General features: G+C 45.9%; 1 protein-coding gene across 1 annotated transcript in view; it reads right to left on the minus strand.

Annotated features, from left to right (window-relative positions):
• Nucleotides 1-1,034: 1,034 nt before the first annotated feature.
• Nucleotides 1,035-20,537, minus strand: part of FAM171A1 (family with sequence similarity 171 member A1) — a 117,589-nt gene continuing 98,086 nt past the window's right edge. Inside the window, exons 6-8 of the mRNA XM_074324797.1 lie at nt 7,507-7,623; nt 4,587-4,701; nt 1,035-4,023 (exon numbers count right to left, since the gene is read on the minus strand). Of these exons, the coding sequence (XP_074180898.1) occupies nt 2,322-4,023; nt 4,587-4,701; nt 7,507-7,623 (1,934 nt within the window). The 3' untranslated portion in view covers nt 1,035-2,321. The remainder of the gene's footprint in view (nt 4,024-4,586; nt 4,702-7,506; nt 7,624-20,537) is intronic.

The following is a 20,537-nucleotide window of genomic DNA, read 5'->3' on the forward strand; positions in this document are numbered from 1 at the left end:
AGGCTCCGTCTTTGGCAGAACCAAATTCCCTTTGGCAAACCTAGGCTCACAGTGTCGTCTGACCACGACTGGCTGCTTTGCACTTTCCATCCTCGTGGCAGGTATGTCCAGCGTAAGGTGGAGTCAGAAAAGCCCTCCAGCCCCCAATCTTCTTGCCAGATCTCCCATCATCAGTACTGACGTGTTATTCTGGAAACTAATGCTGGAAGGAGGTGACTGCACTGGCAGCAAGTGTAGGCATAGCTGCAAAGAGCCGAGGAGCTCCCAGCATTCCCCTAGTCACCTCGGTCTGGACCTGGGGACTCTCGGAGAGGCCACTTACCTTTCCTTTGGAGGGTAGGTGACAAAGGGTCCCTCCCTGAAGTCTAAGTGAAGTCTGCAAGGGTTCACCTGCCACCTGTCGGTGAGAATGTTCACTTCCAAATGGTTCTCACTTGTTCAACCACACACTTCCATCCACTTAGATGCCCCAGCACTGTGGGGGAATCTCTCAACCAGTTTCCCACTTAAAAACAAAACACTAAACATCAACATTTTAGAACTAAAATAATAAAAATAAGCCTTATTAGTTTTCTGTCGGCATGAAATTCACAACTAAAGATTTTGTAAGAAAGCTGTTACGGTATCATAGCTAGCTTGATTTATTTCCACCAATCTCTTCTCTGTTTCGACATCTCCATTAATGATGTTGATGAATAGTTTTACACATCTGGGGTGGTTCTGGTCATTCTAATGAGGTCTCTCTGAAGCTCTTCCAAGGTGCATCAATACTGAACATAAAAGAAAACATCGGTTTCTCGTGAAGTACAGACATCGCTCTCTATCTGAACACAACAACAACAGAATGTTACTTTGTGTTCTTGAATGAAACTAAATGCAGAAGTAGATTTTAAGGACTTTAACCATAGCATACGTTCTTGGGTGTCTGTGCGGTGGTCTTTGGCTATAAGTCCGACAAGGAATGAACCTCAAATTCTTAACAACTTTGAAACACATAATGGCTCAGAATGAATGAAAAGGACCGCAAGGAAGCCTTTTTTTTTTTTTTCCAGAGTTTATTTTGAACTTTCATTTTTGGATAACCAAGCAGCTCTTTAAGGAGAATGCACAGAAGAGTCATTCTGGCACTTTTGGATAGCACATAAGATTTTTTTTTAATAGTCACATTCAGTCCACTTGCTCAGTCCTTACTCCGTGTTGGGAGAGCAAGATTAGCCCATAGGATTCCAGAGTTAACATGTAACCGTATATACAAACAGCCAATAAAACCATAATGTTGGCTCGTGGCCAAAGGGATGGAGTAGGGGGGAATCTTTAAAGTGTCCTCTAGTCTATCTTAGCTAAACAGAATCCACGTCACACAGGAGAACTAGAGAGTACGCCGCACTGGAATGAGAATTCTGCACATAAACGGGCACTTGGCAGCATGCAGTTTAAAAGAAAAGGGGTATCACTTAATAACTTTATAAAATCCAGGCAGTTCCATTACAGGAATTAAGAAAAACAAAGAGGAAAAGTGAGGGACTATCTGTGGTCACTGTAAAAAAGGCACTTGGAGTTTTATGGGACCAGAGTTGAAGGATTCTCAGCTGATAAAAAATTTCAGTATGATTTCTTTAAAAGGCTTGGATGTTAAGAGGTGACACGCAGGAGTTTCTGAAAGAAGACACCGAAATAAACCACCGAGAAGCAGAACAGATGAAAACGAAGGAATAAAATCTTGATAACCAAACTGGGTTTTTTTTTAAAAAAAAAAAAAAGAAAAGAAAAAAAAAAGAACCTCCCCGCCCCCACCTCCCGAAACAAAACCCAAGCAAAGCAGAAATCTAAGCAAAGTAAGAGCACGAAGAGCGATGCATAGCTTTCCTTTGAGGTGATGCATACCTGGGGACACTAAGTGCCAAGCTACTTTCTCAATCGTAACTTCACAGGAGCGTTATCGTGTTAAAACTGATTCAAGCAATGCAAAGAAGAGTTGCATCTGTTCCCGGAATCTGAGGGAGAACCGAGGTTATCGTCAGAACCCAGCAACATCACTTGTGGTTTTTCAGTGTCCTGGGGGGGACACATCAAGCTCGTGGAAGGACACTGAGACACTGCGTGCGGCCTCTTCCCTGGCGGTGCGGCATCCATTACCATCATCCTTTCTTTGGAGTCCTGTCTGTAATTCCTCTCTCACATTCACACAGCAAATGGTGACGCAGGCAACGTCCACGGCCCATGGCTGTCGTTGTTCAACTTCTTCCACAAACACGGAAGCGCTTCCATAAGCATTTTTGGCAATTTTGTTAGATTCCACTGCAGGGTGGCTCTGCAGTCACTCATTTAATGTTAAATGCCATCAGGGGTCTCTCCTCCCGCTTCTGCCACGGGCTCTTCTTGTCTTCTCCTTGGTCATCGTCGTCATCGTCGTCGTCGTCCTCGGGAGCAGGTCTTCTCTGATCGGGGCTGGCTAAGGACTCTGGGGGGGCATCCGCAGTTCGTTTGGTCGTCTCCTCCTGCAGGCTGGGCAGCTGGCCACCGCTTCTCCGGCTGGAGCTGTCCAACAAACATCGCAGGGCACTGTCCTCGGGGGTGCAGACGGTGGTGCCACACTCACTGCCGCTTTGGTCCATGTCGTCCAGATACACGAGCTGCGTGTAGGTGGTGCTGTCCGCCGCCCTCAGCTCCTTCTGTGGATGCTCCTGGACGGGCGGGTGGTTCTGTGGAAGAGACAAGGGATCTCCTCTTCCCTTCCGGGCAGATTTTGGTTCGTTCATATCCACGCCCGAGTCCAAGCTGGCATCGTTACTTCCGTTCCTTCCAGCTCTTTGGAGATCAATGTAGGAATGTCTAACGTGGGCGTTGGACCTGCCGTCCAGGGAGACGAACCAGGCCCGGGGGTGTGGGAGTGGCTTCCCGCCACCAAGTTCCATCAGAGCCTTTTCCGTCAGGAGCTGGACCTCGCTGTTCATCTGGGCCAAGGCCGCATCGTTCAGGGACGCTGGAATGGACAGAGACTCCGACATGGACGCGTTCTGCGGGCTCCACTCCCGGCTGCCTGCATCCTGCAAATGCTGCTGAGAGATGGCCTGGCACGATAAGGGCTGGGCTTGGATCTGCGAGGAGGGGTGCGGGAAGATCCCTGTGTGAGCACTGGAGAGCTCAGCCTGCAGTCTTCCGATTTCAAGCTGCTGGTCGGCGGGGACGACCAGGGGCTGGCCCACATAGGACTGCTCCCCGGGGAGTTTCATATAATGAGCGGGGATGACCAAGGCAGGCAACACTTTCCTGTAAACGCTGTCATTGACCTGGTCCACAGAGCTACAGCAGATCAACTGGCCGGGCCGCGGAAAAGACGTAGGTCTTTCCAGGTGGTCTACGGAGCGCGACATCATACATTCAGTGGGTCTGCGGTCCAGCAGCTGTTCTTTTTCGGGAGATGAAGACGCGGGGTACATGTGTTCCTGAATGGTGATCTTACTTCCTGTGGAGATATGGTTGACGGAGGCCTGACCGTCTCTGTCTTGCTTCTCAAATAAAGGCTGTGACAGCATGGCATTGTAACTCCTCCTGTAGTCACTGTGGCCAGGGGACTCATAGCCTTCTCTTTCCATAGATTTCCTGGACTTTAAGGGAAAAATCTCCACGGACTTACGGTAGTCTTTCCCCAACGTCCCACTCGGTGTCAGGTTATCAAAGGAGATTTGGCTTTTATCCTCTTCCTTATGAGAGAGGAGTTCCTCCCGAGAGCTGAATTCTTGGGAGGTGCTGTAGGAAAGCTTCAGCATGGGGGTGTGCATGTCCACTTCTCCATTGGAAGACATAATTTCTAAATGGACCCCACTCATCAGCTCCTTTGCGCCTGGGGCGTCTGGGCGGCCGTGGCTGGTGACAGAGAGTGGGCCCGGGAATTCCGACTCCCGACGGGAAAACAGCAAGTTGATGTGTGACATGGAAGTGGACTGATCTCTTTTGGAACTCTCCAAGGCTGCAGGAAGCTGCAGTTTCCTATGGTGCTGACGAGGTTTCAAGCACTTCCGCCTGCGGTCAAAGAGACAATCCAAACCCAAAGATTAAAGAGTCTCATCATAGTCAAGTTTTAAGTAAAACCCTAATTCTCAATTTCCACAGGAAGAAACAAGACACAACAACTAATTGGCAGCCAGAAGCCTGCTAACCCCACACCCTCACCAGAGCAGCACAATCCGCAGATTTCACCCTCAGGCTCTTGTAAGTATATTCTGCGGTCTTCATTCAAAAGTGGTTAACCAAGAATCGACAATAACATTCTCACAAACCGAACAGAGGAGGCGTCACAGATAGAATACTTCTGCTTTGTCCTTGAGAATATCATCTCTTAATCAGTGTTTAGGAATATTCTGAATGAATCATAGGACAACTGTCAAACTTTATTTTATAACTCTTTTTCTAAGCAACATTATACACAGCATGCCTCACGTGTCCTGTTCATTCTTTTGCAAGTTAGATGACAAGTGCTCAGTTCTTAGACCTTTTCTCGTGAGAGAGAAAAAAGACCTCCATATCAATGTTTGCACAAGAAATTCCAAATGAAAAAAGATATTGCCAAAATGGCAAAACGTTACCTGCAATAATATAAAAGGAGACACAGCAGCACTAAAAGTATGAAAGCCATTCCTCCTAAAATGGCCAAAAGAAAGACCGTGTGGTACGTGGTAATGTCCTGGGTGACAACGGGACCTAGAAGGTCAGAAAAGGGTATTTTAGATTTGCAAAAACCTTTCAATATAAAGAGGGATAATGAATGACAACGTAATGTTTTGCTTAACTCTTTCTGGCTGGGGCCTGGAGCCAGGGCCAGATGAGAAAACCCTTTAGATCATCATCATGTCACTCAGTGACCAGGGATGACCGTTACCATAGCAGCTGTGGCCAGCAGCGCTCTGAGGATGCAAACACTACATGCAGTGTGTCACGGGTCCCTCCTTAGCTGAGAGCCACGTTTGTTCAGCATGCTAACCAAGTGATTCTTAATTTTAAAAAAAAAATGCATGCATGATACTATAAGGAGTGGGATTCTTCCTCTCAGAGAGATGGCCTGACTATCAGGAGATTTTATACTGCGGGAGAAAAAAAAAATCCCAAGATTTTATTCTCACTTTCGCTAGGTAGTCATTATGACCGTGTGGAGAGCCCTTTGCCGAAAGAAATCAGTTGAGGTGTATGAAAGAAATGTACTACGACAAAAAACATCCACAGCTTGTTCCAGGGGTGTCAAGTATTTCTCAAATGCCTTCCTCTACAATATCTTTTCAAAGTGACTAACCTGACGTGGCCACCGAGGGGGTTATCAGAGATAAACAGACTTTCTTTTTCATTTACATTGTAAAGAATCCCAGGAGGTACTTTAACTTAAGACTGCTTGTGTTCAATAGTTGTAAGAATGTATCTTAATGTCACTGAAAACAGATCCATAGTGACAATGGAAACCTCCGCAAATTACGGTATTTGGGCTCTTCCTGGTGTCCAGGTAGCCCGTCAGTGCCCGAGGTGGGAAGGAAGGAATGCGGTTTTTCTGTTGTTCCAGGGTAGCATGGTTCTGATTACTATATACCATAAACACCCATTTTCTTATTGATTGTTGAATAAGGGATAGATTTCTTCAAAAATTTTTGGAAGGAGACACATTTCGTTAAGACCTTGATAAACCCAAGGAGGTGTACTAGTTTTTCAAAAATAGTGAAATAAGTTCAAAAGATATTTTGAACTACTCTTTCCCAAATATAATTCACTTCAGTGGGGTGGACTTAATACTTACAAGAGTTGGAAAAATATCTGACAGCTATATCCTGCCTTAATCATTCAGAGAAACAATATTTTACTCAACCTCCAGAGGCACAGGCAAAGCCTTGGCAGGGATCACTAAGCAATCTGGGGTACACATAAAAATCATTTCCAAATAACTGAAGCTCATTTTTTTTTACATACTTAAAATGTTACTATTTTAACTTATGTCAATGGAAATCTTTACAAAATTCACAGCCATACTTCATTTCCTTCTTGACCAGAGAATGAAAGAGGAAAGCCCTAATTATTTTCTTGGTGGTCTTGGGCTCATTGAGAGCACAGCATCACTATAATTTGTTTTAATAAAAGCGATGGCTGTGAGGTTACCAACATGTGTGTTTCTACATGAAATGCCATCAGGGGGGCCCTGCGATGTTTGCTTTTCACAGCTTTTTTGCTCTTCCTTCACTGCTAGGAAGCTTGTGGACCTGCACCCAGGAGTTCTTTCTCACCTCTTTACAAAAGTACCTATTTATCTGTTGCATGATGGGAAAATTGATAGCCAAGGTTTCTGAAATGGTAACTTTAATGCATGGGCTTTGTGGCCTCTGCTTCGGTAGTTAAGGAATTTCTTTTCTTTCCTTCCTTACCCTTCATTTTGTAGATATTTCAGATTTGGAGACTGAGCTATTTCTGTACCTGGTTCATGCCTATCTTGCTACAAGAATACCATAAAGGGAGACACATACTCTCCAAACACAGACTAATGTGTACATTTTCTGAGTAGGGGAGTATAAAGCAAACGGTGACAGATTTTTCAACACCCATCTAGGAATGGCCTCCATCAAATTAGTTACTTTGGGAGTCTCAGTGTTCATTCCAGTGACAAGTCCATGGCTAAAATACTTTGGACTCCATTTTGGAACTGCCTTTATGGTTAATTTATGAGACACCTTTTAATCGTCGCACATTTTGACCTAGGCTCAATCATATACTTTATTCACCAGGCTAGGACTCTTAGATGTACCTAAGACAAATCAAAGGGACCCTCTGAGCCTAAAAATTTGCCACCAGTGAAAAGTTTTCCTAATGAAGGCAGTCCGAGTGATACAGATTTAAAAGGCATTCTAAGCAACGGCAGCCATCAAGGGAAGACATTCTCCCTAGGTGACTATTTTGAAAAACAATTCTGGAATACTCCCTGGGATAAACTAGGGCACGTAGGTTAAAAAACAACAACAAACTTCCAGTCACACTTTGAAACATACAAGTTCATTCACATTTCCTAAATGGAGATGAATTTTCTTCTAGACGCAAAGCAACTGGTTGGCTTTGAAGCCTTTGGGAAATGCCAAACCGAGCTTTTTGCCCCAAAGAGCCGTCAATGATGACTTTCCGGGAGTCCCTGTGTTGAATGCCTTTCCCTACATATTCTCTTACACCCGGCCACAGCTGTTTGCAGGAATTAGGGAGGAGGTCTGTATCGCCTCTGAGGGCTTTAGATTAAGAATTTCCTAGGGCAGCTGTCTGAGAAAAACAGAGACCCAAGACAAGATGATTTTCTACGCATTATTCTTATCCTAGACGGGAAAGTTCCAACCAGAACTCCTCCCCCATGAAATACCTTAGTTTCATCACTTGGTTTTTCGGACTCTTCAACCATTTTTGAGTTAAGATGTCATGTCCCCGTAGAAGTTATTTTCAAAAGTGTGCTCAGCCGGATCCCTCAAACACATCCTGCCCCATAATGGGTGTTACCTGGGTTGGGAGGAGACATGGCTGCCACCCAGTACCCCAACTGAGGGGCAATGTATGTCCACGTCAGCTGGCTTCCCTCCTGGTGCACCAGGCCCAGACCGCTCTTCAGCCACGTTCCTGTGGGTGCAGAAGAAAAGCCAAAACTTCAGCTGTAGGCATGCTCAACTCCTATTTAAGATTTCAGCATATTGTACAAGTCCCCTTCAACGTCATCTTTATAACCCGTTAGACAGTCAAAAGGGTCTGGTTGACACCTAGGGGCTGCATACAGCTTTCTGTAGAGATTCTTGTCAACTCCCTTCAGGGGCAAGTTGAACGACTTTCGCTTTTCAGTTTTTCTTGGCCTTCCTCGTTAAATTCCCTTTAGCCACTTTATCAAACATCCCTGCTTCCACACACAGATAATTTCAGCAGAAGCTTTTGGAGTTTAATAGGAGAATAAAGGTAGCATGATTGAGGTTGGTGGAAGTGGAAAGAGGAGGGGAAAATCCAGCACTGTTTATATTCTTTATGTTCAAGCAAGAGAATTTCCTCTCCAGAATCAGACTGGCTACATAAGGATTAATTAGGCCAGGGTTTTTGTTTGTTTGTTTTTTTAAATATCAATTCCTCGGTCCCATCTTTGCAAATGCTGACCCAGTAAACCTTACCTAGGTATTTTTAAAGGCTTCCAGTTGGTGCTGATGCTGGGAATATGTCCAGGTGTGTACCCTGTCTTCAAGTTATGAGTTTAACTAGTCTGTAACATTAATGAGCCCCTACTATGCACTGCCTAGTCACACACAGTAGGTGTGTTTATGTACAGTCGTTCCTTCGTATGCACTGGGGATTGGTTCCAGGATGCCCTGTGGATACCAAAACCCGCAGATACAGAGGGCCGACTGTACATTATCTATAATTCCCACAACAACCCTTACAGACCTGGACTTACTTTCCCTTTCTGCATGAGGACACTGAAGACTGGTGAGCTGCATAACACTTCCGAGGCCTCCCAGGGGTGAGGGGCAGAGCAGGGGACCCAAGGTAGATCTGTCCTCAAAGCGGTGCTCTTTCTTCCACTCTCCCGTGCTGCATCTCCTATAAACCTTCCAGGCATTTGAGGACTTCTGCACTTTGTACGGTTTCTAGGAGCAGACCCACTGCCCAAGGCCATTTGGCTGTCACCTGTCTCACCCACTTAGAGACAACCTTGCTTTGAGGCCCATGACGCAGGCTGGCAGCAGAGCCAAGGGAGAGCGCTGGCCAGGCCCTCCACGGCCGTGTCCACACCCACCCGACCCACCAACCAGCATGGAGACATCGGTCACTTACTGCTCTGCCTCAGGGCCCACAATGCTCCTGCCCGACTCAGCTGACTCCTCCGGTCATCCACCGGAAATGGCCATGTGGACAGCCCAGTCCACTTGGGAACGAAATGCACCAACTGTGCTCTAAATATTCTACCCTCCAGGCTCCAAATCCTTGCCTTGCCTGCGTACACACATCACTGAGGTGGCAATCGTGGATTATTTCCTTCCACCATAAGAAAGAAACAATAGTGGGGGCTGCTTCTAGGGCCTACCAGTTGCCATAGCAACATTTAAATGTAACGGGTGGAAAGGTGCGTGGTAATGTCTCCAAGCTCGCACACCTCCTCCTCTGCTCAGAGGGCAGCTGAACAAAGGAGGAAGACGAGAAGCTGGGCGTCAGCATGCGCCTTGCAGCGTCTGGCCTTCCCAAGCGACAGGCTGAATCATGGCTCCAGACAGTTTCAATTCAAGTTAGATGAAAATACAAGTTAGATGAACATACTCTAAACTGAGTATGAGAACAAGGATGCCTAATTCCGACTCTGTTCTGAGGAACACGAACCCAGAGATGATTCAGCCACTCAGAGCTTCACTTACTTCTCCAGGGCTATGGAGGGAACAAAAGACATTGGACACAGGAAGTGAAAGGGTTTCTATGTTAGGTAAAAGTTTCCCTGAAGGGAGAGAAAGGGATTTTGTGCAACTGGCCCTTGGGGACCCAATACAGTTTAGCTCATGACTTGCACACCACACCCCACTCCCACACATGCTCTCCCACAATAACAACCCTGCCAGGATCTCCGAATCGGCCAGGAAGTGGCCTTGCATTCTTTGGTTTACAGTTCTCCCCAGATTAGAGCCTTGAGTCACTGCTCTTTGAATGGAGCGGATGCTGGGTTAGGCTAAAGGGGACCCAGAGGGAAAGAGCTGGAAGCTCAGAGTCCTTATTCCTGCTCATTCAAGGGCAAACCACCTAAGTGGACCACTAAGTTGCTTCTGCCTTCTATAACATAAGCACATCAATTGGAAATACTTTTTAAAACACTCCCCGTTACACTGGGGACAAGCCTAGCAGGTGGACACATACACACTCAACCCAGCTAACAAATCCCAATGCCCAGCCTCCAGGGTCCTCTGTCTGGCACAGTGGTGGCCATGCTGGTGGCAGCCAGAAAGGCCAGTGACTGAAGGAAACGCAGCAGCTCTGGGAGCACGGGGAGGAAAGAATGCCACCTGAGGTGGGTGGGCCAGGATTGTGGATGAGTTGAGCTTTGATGAACAGGCAGGACTATCAGTTGGGGGGTAGGGATGGGGGGGGCACAGAGAAAGAGGAGGAAGGAATCACGTGGACAAGGGCTTGTACAATGAAGGGGGTGGGATGGAGGCGCAGGGTGAAAGGGAGGGAGGGAGCAGCTGGGTGGGAGCTGGAAAGGAGTGTAGTGTCTGCCTGCCAAGGGCTGGGCAGGGCCTCCAGCGCCATCAGCATTGGGAGGCCACTGGGACCTGTAAGTGGAGGCACCACTGGACAGAGCTTTGCTCACCACCTACCCCTCTGCCAGGCCCAGCTCCCCACCACCCTTGCTTCTTCTCACATCAGGCCTCATCCCGCACTTTGCCCGAAGCCTGCAACTTTGCTGGTGATTGTGGTTCCCGCCTCACAGTTTCTCTCTCTTCCAAAAAGAATCTAGCCATCTTTCAAGATTCAAGTCACGCCACGTGTTTTCCCAAGTTCCTCCAGCACTCAAGCATCTTCCACACCTGGGCACTCCTAGGCCACATGTTCCTGCATCGTCGATTTTCCAGAAACATCCATTGCCTCAGTTGCTAACCTGTTGTCCTGTCTTACCTCCTCTATCAGACTGCAGGCTCTGCAAGGGCGGGCCCGGTCTTACAGTCCTTTGTCTCCTTGGTGTAGGAACTCAGTAGTACTTAAGAATGAGACACAGCCAGACGTGCAACCCCCACAATACCAGACGACCTTCTGTGAAAAGCTGGATGTGGCCGGCAGGAAAGACCTGACGGAAGTTGGTTCAGATCAGGCTTCTGCCCTTCCCAACTAAAGGGAACAGGGCCAGGTGGGAAAGAGGCATTTATTTTGGCCTAAGATTTCCATAAAATGTACCCATATTCAGGGAATAAAGGACGCTGCTGCCTTGGGTTCAACGGTCATGCTGTTATTGGCAAAAGCCATTTCCAAGCGTTCTGTGTTTTGTGAGAGGAAATAAGCTACAGGGAACATGAGAATGAATGAATTGTGTACTAGAAACATGCTTCTCGTGCCTGAAACCCTGATGCTGCAGGATGAGGATGCTTTCCCCACCTGAGGAGCTGGCACACATAAGGAGTGCGTTGTGCTCACGGCGGGGGAACTAGTGCTGGGACGTTCCTCGGTGATGCTGACAGCAAGCAGGTCTCTGTACAGTCTCTTCTGTTGGGCGAGGTCATGTGACTGGTGGACCTGTGGCCAGGGTGCCAAGTGGGGGCCCCTCTCATCCCCATGGGGGCCCCAGGCGCCACTCAGACAGAACAGGGGAGGGACCAGACTGCTTCTGCTGTGTGGACAAAGGGAAGCTCCAGCTGGGAGGCCTCTGCTTGTTCTCCTCGTCTGCCCCTGGCGTCCCGGCTGGGGCTGCCTCTGCACACTCCTAGGTCAGAACAACTGCCCGAAGGGATGTCCTGGGTAAGCCCATCTCCTCTGTGGTCCACACAGAGCAGCCCGGCAGCTGCTCCCTCGTCCCCCTGCACCCGTGCCTCTCTTTCTCCTTGTTTCAGCCCAGCCCTTCCCCGTCTCTTCATCCCCTTTGGAGGGCTTGCTACTGACCCACTCCACGTCCACTACACAGGTGGGCAGTGGAGGCAGCTGCTGGCACATGTGCTGTCCAGCTGGGTCACCTGATGAAGGTGTGCAGGGAAGACCTTGCACTTCCTCGTGCCCCCCCCACCCCCAGCTAGGTTTCCTTCATGCACAGCTGCTCCTGTAGAGAGTGGGGGTGGTCAGCTGTTAAGTGGGTCTGTGGGGAGTGGGCTGGTGGCCACAAGCACCCCTTTGCTCTGTCCAAGGCCTGTGTGGTGTCTGTTACTGGGACTGTATGTGAGTGACAGTTATATAGCAATCCTTCAGGAGTCACTAAGGAGTGAAATTCTGCATTACTGAAATTTCTAGAACGTTCATTTTTCAAATAATTTTTAAAGCATTTGAACTCTTTAATGTTCTTTCTCTTTAATGGGATCTTCAGCAGAAATTAACATTTAAAACAGATAAAAGACAAGCTGCATCAAGGTGAAAAGAAACCCCCTCTTCCCCCATGGCAACCCCCAAGACACCTGAACACGGTTTGGAAGCAATTCTCTCTGTAACTTGGGTCTTATTTGCAAATTGGAAAGGGCAGTTTCATGTAACTCTAAAAAGGATTATTCACTCCTGCCTTATACACGAGAACGTAATTTTGATTTTTCCTAACTCAGGGTCACATTACGATTAAGTACAATGCTAGACTCTAAAATACTGATGGCGTTTGGACCTCACTGAATTGTTTGCTCTTACACTCAATCCCCCCACCCACTCCCACGTGTGTCTCCCCTTTTGTGCTGTTATCAGTGCGTCTGTTATCAGCTCTGCTCCCTCACCACCAGTAACTAACTCCCCAACTCCCCACCCGGGGAGACAGGCTATTGGGAATTAGATAACCCACCTCATTAAAACTGTCTCTGGAAGAATGTCCACAGGCAGTGTGAGGGGTTGGGAACAAAACCAGATATGGAACAGTGGTATGCTGAGTCCAAGTTCAGTATTTTTCTTTTTTTCTTCAACGCGACACTCACAGATCGTTTTTTGTCGGAATGGTCACTCTCTAGAGGGAAACCTTACACAATGGAAAGATTTAGCGATATTTTCAAGAATAAATACTTTGTTGAATAATCATCCTGATCTCTTGAAAATGAGTTATGTATTCAGCTGGCAAGGTTCATTGTGTACAAAGCACTGTGAGTTCTTCTCTTGGAAGCTACATTTCACCACAGTGATTATTCCACTCAGTAACTGACAGGCAGAAAAGATGTGCCTTCTGCTGCTCTGTACGAGCTGGTGGGGTCTCTCAGCAGTCACCAAGGGTCCTGCTTTCTTGCTTGGTTACCAAGCAGTAACGAAATCAGCTTTTATTTGCAAAATATAAAGAAAAGTGAGTTTAAAAATGTAACAAATGGCTACCAAAATGGAAAAGAACTCTAAAATACGCAAAAGGGCCAAAAACGCCACGTCTAATTTCAATATGACCTAAAGGGCTCAGATTTACCTGGCTTTTCCTGCCCGGAAGTCCCTATTTCAGCAGCCAGGCTACCTCATCTCAGCCTTTGGTTAACAAGCAGAAAAACCTGTTATTAGGAGCACGATTGATTTTGGAAAGAAAAGGGCAGGTGAAGACCCACACTTTACTAGATTACAGATTGAAGTTGGCACTTTGCACAGCAGCCAATGTACAGGGACACAAGTTATTGCTCTTACACTGAGATTTGTTACCATGTCGGACGGACCCCAGAACACTGGGCAGATAAAAAGGGTTATACACTGGGCTATAAACACTGGACTATAAAGGGTTAAGTGGTTGCAGGGAAGACTTCCCTGGATGCAAAATCCAGCTTTGCCACTTTCTGGCTGTGTGAACTGAGGACTTGCCAAGGGTGGTACAGGAGAGAAAGTGAGGGTCCCTGATGACATCACTAAGCTCCAGGGTACTCCTGGAGCCCTGTTTCACATCCCTTTTGCCATGGAAACAGTGGGCATCCTCATGGTCCAAGCACTTGTAGTTGGTTGTTCTATTTCGTGCAGCCAAAAGAGGATGGCATGAGTTCTACTAGATCCATAAACTGGGACACCTGAAGACATTCCACAGCCACCCAGAAAACCCGTCTCAAAAAAGTTCTATTGAGCCAAAGGTGAATATTCACCCTGTGAAATCTAGATAGCCATTTCTACCTAAATTTTCACTGTGAAACAATTTGGAACATTTACGGTGAGAAGCGAGACACGTACATGCATGACACAGGCATGAACTCAGATAGTAGAAGCCTATGGCTCTGGCGTCTCAGCGGTTGGCTATGGCCAGTGACCATCTCCTCGTTAGAGCTGTGGTGACTCTGAATAATCAGCATGGCATAGGATGGGCAGTGGAGTGCTCCTCGTAAGACGTATGCCCCTCTCAGGTCCGTAGATAATAATAGTTATTATTATTATTTTTTTTATTGCTAATTGTAATCATAGGGTCTTTTCAGATCCCTGAGTATGCTCAATTTCTCTACAAACCAGATGACTTACTTTTCGGGGCTTTCGTCTGTATTATCTTAAGCTATAATCTCTACTATACTTGTCTACCAGCTGTACCTACAGACGTGTCAAGGTCTAAGTCTTTTTGATTGCATGCTTGAACAAAACTGGGACAGTATCACTCACTAAAATCAGATTATAAGAACCCATCAGCCCTAAGCCACATTCATCAGTATAACAGAAACAGTGACCATTTCTACTTTTGTGATATTGTGGAGTAGCCTTTTTCCCCCAAATTAAAGTCTATGCCTTTGAATAGCTATGCTTCCTTCTTTGGAATTACTTTTCCATGAAATCCGTGTGGAAGAAACATTCCTCGTTAACTACATAGCAAAGCATTTACCTGGTGGTCAATTACCTACTCATTCTTGGACAAGGAATCAAACTGGAGAGAAAAAGTTATGTACAGATGGATGGATTCTTACAGATTCCGGCAAGTACATGTCAGGACTGGTTTAAACAAGAATAAAATTAAGGGCAACTTGCTATAACCAATGATCTTCTGTTAGAAGTGTAAAATCACAGATATGTTGAATTATTAGAAATTAAAACAAGAAATGAATCAGTATTCAGCTACACCATGTTCCCTGGGTATTTTTAGGGTAATTTTTGAGAAACAGATCCTTCAAAATAAATGTAATCTAAGCAATCGATCCCCCTCTCCACCCCTTTTACATTTTAGCTGAGTTATCACAAGACTCACTAAAACAAGTTTTAGGAGAGAACAATCATGGGAAACCATAAAAATTCTGGCCGAGTTATAGAGAGCTTATGCCTTAAATAGGTAGCCAGAGGTAGCAGGATATATAATAGCATTAATAAAATTTAATGAGAGAATTCTGAACTTAGAATAGGTATATATAAATTTTCCAGCAAGTAGTATCAGAGTCCAGGCTAATTAGGCCCATATGGAGAGAAATTTTGTTCATTACCCAGTAAATCCCATATCCATTCTGCAATTACATCTCAGAAAGGACTGGGTGGGGAAGCAGACCAGGATTCCAGGAGGCATGGCCACAAATCCCCAGCATTAGAGAACTCGCTCAAAATGAGGGGTAGTGTAACAGAGAAGTCTGCAAACGTCTGCATAGATGCGGCAGGATGCTCTAAGTTAGTCCTTGTTAAAGAGCTTGTTATAGTGGGAATCTGGTTAAAATGCAGATTCTGATTCAGTGGGTCTGATTCAGTGAGTAAAGTAGAAGATTCTGTGGTTTCCACAGCCTCCCCATTTGCTGACCACACTTGGAGTAGCAAAGCTCTAACTTATGTGCGTCTGTGGGTGTGGTGATTCTTCACAAAACCCTGAGGCCATTTCCCGTTGTGTAGCCCTGGTATATCAACTGGACGGCCAGCACTTGAAGCAACTTGGGAAATATTTCTAATATATTTAAAAGAAATGTCCTAGTCACTCGTCCGACCACAGGCCAGGAGGTGGCAAATGAAAATACAGCAGGTCCTCGAATAACGTCGGCTGGTTCCATGTCTAATGTTGTTGAGATGCTGGAGGAATTTAACTCTTGTTTCTGTCACTCAGCCTCTTGGTGCAATTGGTTTTATTAAATGTTCTTTTGCTTAAGTTGCAGTTTCCAAGAACCTATGGAGGATGGCGTTAGGGGAGAACTTATCATACCTACAGATGTTGTGCTCTGAGTGAGGAGCCGTATCTCTGAGTGAACTGGATGCCTCAGGTGTGCTCAGATTGGTTCTCACCTTAACACCTTTGTGTTGAATGTTTTTTCTGCCCAGAATGTTGTGCCACAAAACATTCCCATGTTAGGTACCTAATTTAGGATCTCAGCCCAAATGTCACCTCTCCAAAGGCTCTGACCAGCCCATCACTCCCTCTGGCGTCACTCTGTTGAATTGTCTCACAGTATTTATGCCATCTGAAGCAAACTGGCTCATGGTATCCATTTAGAACAAAAGCTTCAAAATGACATGGACCTTCCCTGACTTGTTTTGTCGTTGTTTTATCCCAAGACCCTGAAACAAAATAACATCTGGCACAAAGAAGATGGTCAATAAATACCGGCTGAAATGAGTGTATTGTTCGATTTTTTTTAAAAAGAGAAGCCTAGCATTCCACGGCAAATCTTCCGACTTTTAAATGTTGGCAGTAAATTAAAACACAACAAACAAACAAATGCCCCCAAATCAAGCGTGTGGGCCAAACTGGACACATCTGGGAATGGGTGGTTGGTCTGCACTCCCAGATTTTGCCCATTATTCTATTAAAGCCACATTAAGTCTTGGCATAGAAGCAGGAATGCACGAAAATCTGATCTCCTAGAAAGGGAAGGGGAGTTGAAGCTGAAGGAAGTCGGGTTCTGTGTCTCCCCTGCTCTACTCCCCAGCATCTGTGAGTATGTACTGAGGGCGGCCCTGGGCTGAGGTTCAGCTTCCCTGTGATGAAGGAAGATCATAGCCCCTCCTACCTCCCAGGTTGTATTGAGAACAGTGATGAAAACGGTTGGTTTACAGTAACACCTGTTTTACTAATAGATAAGCTCAGCTGGAATGAGTAGACAAAAAAATGCTTTTGCCAAATGACCCACTTCCCACCCCACCCCCTTTGTTTAGGCACCCTTCAGACAGCACCTTTGAAACAGCCGGGCTGCTGCGTACAGCTATCGCAGAGCAAGCAAGAACGAAGCACGTTCTGTGCAGACTGGGTTTGTATTATGCGTGTGTTCTGTGTATGTGTGTGTACACAAGTCATTTTAAAGGGGTGATTCAAGGGAAGGGGCACTATGGGGACCGAGCCCCAGAGAGCAGTTTCCAGGCTCTCAGCCTCACATGGAAAGGTGCTGGCTCAGGTAGTAAATGGCCATCAACTGTGATTGGATGGCCATCAGCTGTGGCTAGTTGGCTGTCAGCTGTAACCAGTGAGCCATTGGCCACTAATATAACTGCTGTGGCTATGCTAGCAGAAAACGGGGGCTAGCAAGAAGATGGTGGCTGAGCCAGGAAGCGCGGATTGCAGTTAGGATGGCGGGTTGCGGACAGTGTGGCTCCTGCTTCCTGTGTCTCCAACCCAGCCGCCAGCGAGAATATAGTGGTATGAGTCCCCTACCTATGGCTCCGTGGGTGTTCCTTTTTGGCCTCACCATATCCTGCGTTCTTATATGGGGAGCAGGACCAGAGACCCTGCCTGACACCCTGCATGACAGGCAAATAGAAACAAGATATTCAGAATTTAAACACGCCTGGCAGTGTGTTAGATGCTTTAGGTACATTATCTCTCTTCAGTGTCATACAACCCTGAAAGGCAGGTATTCTAAGATCTCCTTTTTGACGCTAGAAATGTCAGGTGCGGAGAAGTTAGTGAGGTGCCACAGGACAGGCCCACCCCTAACATTTGCAGAACTCAAGGCAAGAGTTCAAACAGAGTCCATATCCATTAAATCTAAATAGTAAAAGTTATAAAACAAGCGATCACACTGTTAAATAATGTGTCCTCTCCTCCCACCATAACTTTCTAAGGTCCAATGTAGAGTTCTTAGATTCCTCAGAGTACATGTGAAAGCAGCGTTCATTAGCTTGCAACGAACCCCGCTTCTCAGTTCACTCCCAGCCACGTGACTCCCAGCTCACATGTCCAAGCTCATTTCCCAGCCAGCAGCCACTCCTTGACCATGGCTCTGGCCTCAGGGTGTGCACATGTGGAGAAATTGGCCCTTGGGAGGCGGACTTGGGGGAGAGAGTCTGGAAGCCAGCTTAGGCCTGTGTGGGCAGGGAATCCTGGGGTCTTAGGTACCAAGAAGTTATTCTAGAAAGGGAGAACTTTCTAGGACTTTCTAGAAATTTCAGCTTCCAGGTGGCCACATCCCTTTGGATCAGTGGACACCTCATCCCATGGGGAAAGGGTAGAGCTGGATGAGGGCCAAAGTGAGGCCCTCTAAGATGAGGGTCTTAGGGCCGGGTCCCTCTTGCTTTTGCCCAAAGGGCAGAGCCACTAAGAGGTGAAATGTTATTCTAAAAGATAAAACGACCTATCTTAAAGGTTTTTACAGTAATGTATATTTTTCCAAGATTAAAATCTTGAGTGTTGACGAAACTTGGCCTAAATTAGATTCCAGGCCAGGACTACCTTTCATACCAATGATTTCCAGACCTGATTAATGTATGAAACCACTTTTAAAAGAAATTCCCACACAATGTGTTGAGCTTACTTAAAAAAAAATCATAATGGGTTAAAGATGCCCTAATACAAAAGAGCTTAGCTCATACCAAAGTATAAAACCAAAACAAATTGGTAAAAGAAACAGGCTGTAAAATTTCAAAATAAAATTCAAATTAAAAACATCCATTCAATGTACTACCTGATGACATGCAAATGAAGGGAACTTGTCATTTGTAACATAAATTTTCCTCTTTGAACACACTTTGATTTCGCATTTCCTTACTAGGTGAAGGCTGTATCCTTTATGTATGACATTTACCACTACTCAGTTCGTATGAGTCCTATTCTATCAATAATCTATTCATAAAAGGAAATGCACACTATAAAAGTATCTGATGATTTTAAATTCTGTATTGAGAGGGCGGGGGGGAAGGGGAACTGGCTGAGGTAAAGGTACAAGTTCTCCTCCACAACTGGATTGAAAACAACCACTTGACTTGGAGCTGATGGGTCCTGGAAAAATACACTGTTCCCCAATATCCCCCAATTTAAAAAAATGAAAAAGAAAGAAAAGGTACAAAGTTCCAGTTGCAAGATAAGTAGTGAGGGTGCAATGTCCAGCGTGGTGAGTGTAGTTAAGGCTGCTATATGGTACATATGAAAGTTGTCAGAGAGTACAGCCTAAGCCTAAGAGTTCTCATCACAAGGAAAACCCTTTTTTCTCTTCTTTTTTTGGAGTGGTATCTATATGAGATGACGGATGGTAAATAAAGTTATTGTGATAAACACTTCACAGTATATGTAAGTCATTATGCTGTACACCTTGAACTTACACAATGTTGTATGTTAATTATATCTCAGTGAGATTGGAAAAAACTCTGTATTGAATCCAGATGATGCAGAATATTTCTCATGTTGAGTTTTAAAAGATTTTTATCAAACCCCGAACCCCAGATTTAAAATTCCTGGTGGGCAATTCCCAGATTCCAAAGAATCCCTCGGGGTCTGCAGGCCTCCACTGGAGCAACACGGGACCTTACTCAGGAGAGCCAGGACATCGGGCCCTTTGTCCATCCCAAGTCCCCATCCTTGGTTTCCTCCCTCGTCAAGTGAGGACACCACCACCGGTTGCTATGAAGTCCAAGGACGCTGAGTTGTGATCAAGGACAGAAGCAGGGTGGGTTCAATTCAGACGGACAACCAGCTGGTCTCACTTCGTAGTGAAACACCAGCTCTGCATACCAGGGGACTAACAATCCTACTTTACTCCACTTAAAAGGCATCACTTATTCTGGATCGTAAGAGTCATTTGGAAATAGGGAAACAGCAATGTCATTCAAAATATGCAACAACTGATAGAACATGGGTATCAACCCGCCAGACTGGATGCCTGGGACATAGCAGGTACACAGCAGTCCTGGCTGAGACTGGCAGATTCAATGCAAAGCCACGAGGATGTCACTGTACCTGTACTTCTCTCTTATATCATGCTTCACCAAAAATGCACCAACTAAATATGGGTGATGATGATTAGAATGATAATGGCTAACATTTATGGAGCACTTTACTGAGTGCCAGGCACTGTGGTACATGCTCTCCATCCATAATAATTCTATGAGTTAGGGACAGTGACTATTATTATTCCCATTTCAGAGGTGAGAAAACAGAGGCCCCCAGAGGTTAAAAGACTTGCTCAAGATCACACAGCTAGTAACCTGGGGACAAGCCAGGATTCAAGTCCAAGCTGTCTGAATGGCTGGGCTCCATGCTACACGCAGTATAACCCGTGCAATATTCAAATTATCAAAAATACTTTTGCCTTTTAACCACCCATTTCAGTGGAGATAGCTGAAAACAGAAGACATTTAAAAGTATTTGGTTCCAAAGTACATCATGGCAGCTTTATTTTCCTAAGTGGTTTCCACCCAGGCTGATACCAGAATGAGCATGTTAGTTGCAGTACTTAAAACCCAAACCAAGCAGCGGCAAAGCAAGAGGGCTCTGAGGCCGCCACGGGCTGGGGCAGCCGACAGGAGGATGCCTACTTGCCACAGGTAATCCACAAAGTGAACATGCCGTAAGTGGTGGTTCAGAGCTGACTGTTGTAACACAAGAGGCATTTTCTTTCAGGAGGAACATATTGATCCACACACTCTAAGACCACAGAGCAGGCAACAGTCATTTGTAAGGCTTTCCAAAAATGGTTTCAGTTGAAGTCAGGCATGAGAAGTTCCAGTTCTATACGCTATGACACTTTAGCAAAATGACGTCTCTAAAAATAGGGTTTCAAAACAAAAGG

The sequence above is a fragment of the Rhinolophus sinicus genome, linkage group LG02 (genome assembly GCF_036562045.2).
Source record: "Rhinolophus sinicus isolate RSC01 linkage group LG02, ASM3656204v1, whole genome shotgun sequence".
NCBI classification, from domain to species: Eukaryota; Metazoa; Chordata; class Mammalia; order Chiroptera; family Rhinolophidae; genus Rhinolophus; species Rhinolophus sinicus.